The sequence below is a fragment of the Aythya ferina genome, assembly GCF_964211825.1.
Source record: "Aythya ferina genome assembly, chromosome: 1".
NCBI classification, from domain to species: Eukaryota; Metazoa; Chordata; class Aves; order Anseriformes; family Anatidae; genus Aythya; species Aythya ferina.
The window spans coordinates 96,964,006-96,972,022 of NC_140296.1; the positions used below are offsets into that span (position 1 = coordinate 96,964,006).

At 61.6% G+C, this 8,017-nt stretch overlaps 1 protein-coding gene across 1 annotated transcript; it reads right to left on the minus strand.

Moving 5' to 3' along the window:
- Nucleotides 1-3,138: 3,138 nt before the first annotated feature.
- Nucleotides 3,139-5,209, minus strand: OLIG2 (oligodendrocyte transcription factor 2). Its single transcript, XM_084505668.1, has 2 exons — nucleotides 5,177-5,209; nucleotides 3,139-4,909 (listed from the first exon to the last, which is right to left on the minus strand). The coding sequence occupies exon 2, from the start codon at nucleotides 4,870-4,872 to the stop codon at nucleotides 3,976-3,978; it is 897 nt and encodes a 298-aa protein (XP_084361794.1). The 5' UTR covers nucleotides 4,873-4,909; nucleotides 5,177-5,209; the 3' UTR covers nucleotides 3,139-3,975.
- Nucleotides 5,210-8,017: the final 2,808 nt, after the last annotated feature.

An 8,017-nucleotide genomic window follows, 5' to 3' on the forward strand; every position in this document is an offset into this window, starting at 1 on the left:
CCTGCCAGTTCAAGAGGAGAAGGCAAAAAGCTGATGGGAAATTAATTCTCAGGAGTTTGTCAAGACATCTCCAACAAGTGAAGATAAATGGCAGAACAAAACTTCTAAAGATAATCCCAAGAATAGGGATGAATGAAAAAGGGGAAACACTATTTTGCATTTACATCCATCTCTGAGGGGAAAAGGCTCGGGGTAAGCGCTGCGCTTTCGGAGGATCCCGACCCTGTCTGTAGCCCTGTGCTGCCTGTAGCTCCCAAGGCGTTCGAGCACCGTGGGGCCGTGCACGTGGTGGGCAGCCCACACAGTCACCTCTTTCTTTCTTTTCCTCAAGTGGATGGACTGGGAGCTTGCAAAAAACTTTTGGGTCCAGCCACGCTGCTGCTGAAATCGATGTTGAGCATCTTGACAAATGTGGGAGATGCCAACAATGCATCGAAAATCTGGCTTTCAGCTGCATGTTCAAAGATCCCTGAGTGTTCAGAAATAGTCTGGGTAACAGTGAGTTCATGGGGCATGAGGTCCCCATCCCACCTGAGGTCCTCATCCCTCCCAGAGGTGGAAACCCCACTGACAAGGGGGAATTGGAGCTGCAGGACAGTGCTTGCGGCTACAATAGGGATGGCTTGGGCCTGCTGGCATTACCAGAGGCTGTTGGCTCCTGTCACATTGGTGTGGGTGGGAGCAGACCAGCACCCACCACTTCTTCTGTGAGGGGTCTGCAGACCACCAGGGTGCACAGGCCATCAGCCTTTCACCTGTGGAAGAATAAAAAGCAGCCCTGGCCCCTGGACAGCAAGGAAAGGGCATCCCAGGCCTGTGCCACAGCCCTGCCTTGCCCTGCCACTTCTCCCTGTGATATCCCATGTCCAGTGCCTGGCCCTGGCATGGGAAGGCTGCAGGGATGTCCAGAGGGGATGAGACTGGGGAAGAAATGGGGATTTCTGTCTCCAGTTTAAACTATAACTAAATGTGTGTAATCTGTGCTTGTGTGTCTTGCTGTGCCAGTGTCCCCTGCCCAGAGCAGCCCTGGTTTGTGTGAGTAAGGGGAGGTGTGTGGATGAAAATGAAGTGCTGCTTTCTGTGAAAAGCTGCTGGAGGGGGTTTGGATGCTCGCTGCAAGCATTCATCCTAAGGAAGAGGGAAGGGAGCCCAAAAACCTGCCTGCAGCCCTGGAGGGTCCCAGCTCAAGGGCGAAACGGGCAAGGAGCAAGGACAGTGCTGCGGGTGCCTGGCTGCTAAGAGGGCTCCCCCCAGGCAGTGCCAGTCTGTCATGGGGCATTGGGGTGTAAATGTGGGGGAACTGCCCCTTCCCTTCCCCTGGGCTTCCCCAAAACACTGTGTTTTCCCCCTAAAATGTGCTGCGGCCTCTGGCTGTCCCTCTCTCCGTTTTCTGCAAGGTGCCTGGGGTGGGCAGTGAGGAGGGGAAGGGGGAAAAGAGCAGGAGAAAGCAAACGAAATCTCCCCCGTTCCCCTGCCCGCTGCCTCCATCCCACCTCCCCCGGCGCCCTCCCTGTCCCCCGGGGTCCCCGCTGCTTCCCAGCCAGGGTTTGGGGAGGGTGATGGGGGGGCTGCCTGCTCCTGGCCCCGCTGGAGGCGTAGGTGACCCCCGCCGGTGATCGCGGAGCATATGGGCTCTGCCCCCTCCCCGAAACCCTATCCGGCCGGAGCCGCGGCTTAATCTGCCGGCAACGCGATCGGGGGAGCCCTGCGGGGCACTCGGTGCTGCGGGGGAGCATATGGGGAATGAGGCCGGCTGGGGGGGGGGGGATTTGGGATGGGGGGGTCGCTGGGGGCCCGGCTGGGAGCCTAATTTCATTTGCAGGTAGCCCAGGAGGAGGGGGAGCGGAGGGCACAGCTGGCGGCTCGCCCCCGGGGCTGGGGCAGTCGGGGGTCTCCTTGTCGTTTTTTGGGGGGGGATAAGCGGCCCTAAAACCGGCTGGCAGCGGAGGGGGCGGCGGGCAGGAGGCTTTTTTTGGGGAGGGAAAGCCGGGGTGTCCGTGCTCCCCCTCGCCGGGGCGGTGCTGCCGTCGGGGCTCCCCGGGGCCACCTGTTGGTGCTGGGCAGGGTTTTGTTTTTTTTTTTTTTTTGGGGGGGGGGCGGGGGGGAGGCAGACGAGCAGGATTTCCCGGCTTCTGGCCGCTGCCGACTTTTGCATCTGTCAGGGTGCTAATTATTGCCTTTAATGGAGACAAAGAGCGGCTCCTAATGATGCTCCCTCTAATTCTCACCTGCTCCTGCCCTCCTTCCGCAGCAGCGCTCCCTCGCCGGAGCCCTGCTAATTGGGAGAGCTGCTCCGCTTAGCGCGGACAGGGGGTGCCCAGGGCCCAAACCCGGGGGGCTGCAGCTCAGGGACCGCCTAAGCCACGGGGCGAAGCCGCTCCGTGACCCGCTTCGCTTTCCACGCGTTCACAAATCCCCCCCCAAATCCGGATTCGCGCTCGTTCCGCGCCCGCAAAATTCCCCTTCGCCGGGGGATGCCCAGCGAGGTGGGGGCACCCGGGATCCCCCCCGTGACCCTGCAGGAGCAGGAAAGCCACAAGATGAGGGTGAGATGTCCCCTGCCCACATTTCTGCCCGCAGCACCGTCGGAGCGCACACGGGGGTGGGTTACTGCCGACCTCGGGGAGGGGGGTGGGAAAAAAAAACAGCAGCCCCTCCGCTCATATTTTTCCTCTCCGTGGGTTTTTGGTCGGATGGGTTTGGAAGAAGGTCAAGTGCGTAGAGGGAGCAGACGAGAAGCGCGTCGCGAAATTGAATGTTTCCTCTTTCCCCTCCCCGAATTAATTTTTAGCTCCTGCCAAGGTGCTGGCGAAATAATAATAAATAAATAAAATAAATCAAAATTTGGAACTCGGTGGCCCTCGCTTGGTTCCCTGTCACCCTTAACTCCGCGAGGAACGAGCGAGACGGATCGGTTTCGGGCAGCCCGCGGAGCGCAGCAGCAGGGAACGGAGGGACCCCAAACCTCCCCGTCCCCATCCCGCATCTCGGCCGGGGGTCCCGCCGCGCATCCCGCCGCGCATCCTCCCGACCTGCCTCCGGACACCAACGAGGAGAAAGATGCCACTGACTTAAAACGCCTTTTTTTGTTTGTTTGTTTGTTTTTTATTTAAAATCTCAACAATGGATCGCTTTTTTTTTTTTTTTTTTTTTTTTCCTGCAACCAAACGAGTAATAAATATTATTTAGCAACTTTTTTTTTTTCTCTTTTCTTTTTCTTTTTTTTTTTTTTTTTTCTTACAAAAATAAACAGATGATAAAATCTCTGCGAGGGGGGCAGTGATAAGAAAAAGTTGTTATTTTCGGAAAGAAGCCCAAGCTCTCAGTATTGCAACACGGGCGGCGTGAGGGGGGGAGTTCCTACACGGGGAGAGCGTTAAGGAGTCCCAACTTTGTTAAGGGCGGCGGGAACGAAAACCGTGTTACACGAGGAAAAATAAAATTAAAAATAAAAAAGGGGGAAAAAAAAAGACGGGAAACGATAAAAATAAAACAAAACACAAACAAACAACGAAGCAAACCAACGAAATCAGCGCAGACCAACCCCTTATTCATTCATAAGGCTTTACACAGTACAAGTGCACGGACGGAAAGCTCGGGCTGCCGGCGAGGGGTGTATGTACAGAGCCCGAAGGAGAGACGAACCCGAAAAAAAGCAGGGCTGGGGGGGTGCCGAGGGGGGGGCCGAGCCACCTCCCCGGCCAAACTCGCAGCCGGGGCTCCGGGGACCGCCGGCGCCGGGCAGGATGCGGCCCGGGGGGCGCTGCCGGGGGGGGTGGCGAGCAAACGAGAGGAGGGGCGACGAGGGGCGACCCCCCCCGGGTTCGTTTCCTCGGTGTGCGGCCGGCCCGGGACCGCTTCTCCCTCCTCCCCGGGTCCCGGCAAGGAAAGGGGGCGCGGGTGTCGGGACGGGGGGGTCCTCCCGGAGAGGGGGGGTCCCCGTTGTAGGTCCTGGGCGCTCCGGGGCGGCCCCCCTCATTTGGTGTCGGTGGCCAGTCTGGGCAGGCTGGCGGCCCCCATGCCGGAGACGTGGTGGTGCGGGGGGGCCGACACCTGGCACATGCTGCAGGGGCACGGCATCCCCCCCCAGTGCTGGAAGCCGCTGCCCAGGGGGGCGGCGGCGGCGGCGGCGGCGGCGGCGGCGGCCGAGGGCGACTTGAGGAGCCCGTGGGGGGGTCGGATGGAGCTGACGGCCGAGAGGCCGGAGCCGGGCAGGGAGGCGCTGGAGACGGCGGCGGGGGGCAGGATGGGGTGGTGCACGGGGTGCGAGGCGGGGTGGCCCGGGTGGCCGGGCAGCGGGGCCGAGTGGGCGCCCATGCCGCCGGGGCAGGCGGCGGGGTGGAAGCCGGCGTGGTGGCCGCCGTAGATCTCGCTGACCAGGCGCTTCATCTCCTCCAGCGAGTTGGTGAGCATGAGGATGTAGTTGCGGGCCAGCAGCAGCGTGGCGATCTTGGAGAGCTTGCGCACCGACGGCCCGTGCGCGTAGGGCATCACCTCCCGCAGCCCGTCCATGGCGATGTTGAGGTCGTGCATCCTCTTGCGCTCGCGGCTGTTGATCTTCAGGCGCAGCTGCTGCAGCTCCGGCTCCGTCATCTGCTTCTTGTCCTTCTTGGAGGAGGACGACGACGACGAGGACGACGAGGAAGACGAGGACTTGAAGCCCAGCTTGTCCACCACCACCACCCCGGCGGCGCTCATGGCGCTGCGCAGCTCGGCGCTCAGCTCCGGCGGCGAGTCGCTCTGCGTGGAGCTGGACACGGTGCCGCCCGTGAAGCCCCCGCCGCCGCCCCCTTTATTCCTGCCCGGGAGGAAGAGCTCATCGGGCTCCGGCGACGAAGGGCGGCTGGAGACCAGGCTGGCGTCCGAGTCCATGGCCCGGCAGGCGGGACGGCGGCGCTCACCGGGCTGCCTGCGGGAGGGGAGAGAGCCGGGGGGGCGGCCCCGAGTCAGCGCCCGCCGCTCCCCGGCACCGGGACGCCCCCACCGGGCTCCGGAGGAGGCTGGGGACGGTGCCCCGGGCGGGGCCGGCCGCGCTGCCCGCCCCCCCGAGCCTCCTCCCGCGGGGTGCCCTCGGGGGGGCGCCTCGCTTCTCGTCCCGTCCCGTCCCTTCGCATCCCATCCCGTCGCATCCCATCCCGTCCCGTCCCGTCCCGTCGCATCCCTCCGGTGCCCTTACCGTGGCCGTGGGGAGCGGCGCGCCGGGACGGGCCAGCACGGCAGCAGCGCGCACCTTGCGGCGCGGCGGCGGCGGCTTTATAGCCGCGCCGGGGAGGAACAATGTCACCGGGCGGGGGGGGGCTGCGCCAATCGGCGGCGGCTGGGGGGGGCCGGGGGGGGACCGCCTGATGTCACCGGGGCCGGTCCCGACCGATGGGGCGGGCGGCGGGGAGAGGGGCGGGGGGGGGAAGCGGGGACGGGGGGGCACCGGGGGACCGGGGGACCGGGGGGGACACGGGGCCGGCAGCGGCGGGGGGAGCCCCTCGAGGGGGGCTGGGCACAGAGGGGGGGGGGAGGGACTTTTGCGGGCTCCATAGCGAAAGGCGACAATGACAGCGCCGCCAACAGCTGTTGGGGGGGACCGGGGGGGGCCGGGGGACGGCACCGAGCAGCAAACCCCGGCCCCGAGCAAAGCCCGGCCCCAACCCGCATCTCACGCCGGGCTGCGCGGCTCCCCGACGGCCCGTCGGTATTTGCCGGTGCCCCGCCGGTTCCCGTGCCGTACCGTGCCGTGCCCTCGGGGCACGCTTCCCCTATCGGCTCCCCGTTTTTTCCCTTTTTCCCTCCGCCCCCCCAGCCCCAACCCCGGCCATCCCCGAGGTTTCGGTGCTCTCCCCAGCCCGCAGCGCCCCGGGGGAAGCGGGCACCGGAGCGAGGAGCGCAACGAGCCCCGAGCAGCCCCGAGCAGCCCCTCCAGCGAGAGGCAAGCAGGAGAAGGGGAGGGGGGAAAGAAAAGGAAGAAAAGGCACCGCCAACAAAACGGCCGCAGCATCCCTCCCGGCTCCCCGCTCGCCCCCAGCCGCATTTGGGGCCGCCGCTTCCTCCCGCCGGGGTAAATCCCCCCCTCCCCTCCTCCCCTCCGCCCCCTCCGCCTTTGTTGCATTATTTTTACACCCGTGTGTTTCCCAGCTGGCTCGGCAGAGCCCCAACCATCCGTTAAATATGTATTTAAAACGTTAAGAAGTGAAGCGTGGAAATGTGTTCCCCAACGGTTGCGGGGCTGATCCGTAACAGGTCAATTAGGAAAATCTGGCCCAGCCGCAGCCGGGACGGCCGCCGCCGCCCCCCCGGCGTGTGCCCCGCTGCTGCCGCCCGGCCCCCGGCGGGGATGGAGGGGGGGGACCCCCGGGATGCCCCCCGGGACTCGCTCCAATTTGGGGCTGCGGAGCCGGGAACGGGGGGACAGGGCGGGAGCGAGCCCCGGAGGTGGGCGCAGGGGGCTCGGGGGGACGGGGTGAGGGGTGTCCCCGGCCGCTGAGCCGGCTCGGGGCTCCCCAAAACAGCATCCTGCTCGCCCGGCCGGGGCTGCAGCAGCGGCGGCATCCTGCAAGCAAGGCTGCTCGCCACGGGCGGCTGAGACGGGCGAGACAGGTGCCGGGGGGCTGCGGAGCCCTCCGTCCTTTCCCTTTCCCTTTCCCTTTCCCTTTCCCTTTCCCTTTCCCTTTCCCTTTCCCTTTCCTTTTTCTTTCCTTTTTCCTCTTCCCTTTCCTTTTTCCCTTTCCTTTTTCCCTTCTCCCTTTTCCCTTCCCCTTCTCCTTTTTCCATTTTCCCTTTTCCCTACATTACCCCCCAAGTCCGTAGGGCTCAGTTCCGCAGCGCAGCCCCCGGGGGCTCCCAGGACCCCTTCCCTTCTCCCTTTCCTTTCACAATAAACCCACTTTATTACCTACGAGCGCACATATTTTATTGTTTTTATCTTTCAAATCGCGGCCGTAGACAGGCGAGGCGCGAACGAAGGCAATCAGGGCACATGATGAAGCGATAACTTAATAGAAACCAGCCTGTTGCTTTCCTGCCGACAATCTCTCGGAGTGTGGGTGAGCCCGCTGCCTTGCCTTCATCCCCCCCAGCCCCTGCAAGGTTCCCCTTGATTGCCCGCAAGCTCCCTGCTTAAACGAGGTGAGGTACGGGGTGAGAAGTGGGGCAGGGAATTCCCCCCTACTCCACCTTTTATTTATTTCTTTTTTCTTTTCTTTTATTTTTTTTTCTTCTTTCTGGATGTTTCAGCCATCTCCCCAAATGTATTTCGGGCGTGTTTCTCTACTTCCAAGCGATGACCAGCCTGCAGGCGTCCCACCTGCCAAACCAACCTCTTGGGTACCTGTGATCTCAGGGGAAGGGACCCGAGCTCATTGAGTGGGGCAGGCGGTTTTGTTCTCTTGGGGTTCCTATTTTTTTTTTTTTTTTTTTTTCTTCAGGGCGAGGTTTGTTTTTGTTAACACTTGCTCCATTGAAATGTTTGAGACACATGCGCTCTGCCAAAAACCCAGCATGTCTTCCCATTCAATCAGAGGCTGCAAAAGCTTCTAATCTTTACAGGAGTCACCCAGAGGGAAGGCTCAGAAATACCAGAGCTGATGTTTGCGATACTTTCCGGATTACAAACACGCAGGAAATAGGCCATCGCCTGTTCTCATACAGCTGCAAAACAAAACAAAACAAACGAGACAAAACCAAACCAAACAAAACCAAACAAAACTTATAGAGCCTTGTCACTTATGAACCTGCTGTAAATTGCAACAGAATAATTAGCTTGCTGGTTCAGTTTCACTGCAAGCCCCAGGCTGGATGCTGTGTGCCTTGCATCTCTGTGTGCCTTGCATCTCAGCCTCGGTCGTCCCTCCTCTCAAGTGCGGCCACGTATTCGAAGAGGACGAGCCCCACACCAGTGAGATTAACGGGGACTGACTCTCTCTGACCTTAATATGTTGTCAAAAACACCTCCTCCAGGATCCTTTTAACTTTGCTCCGCAGGTGTAAGGCATGTTAGGATTCCACCTGTCATTCATTGTGTTTAAGG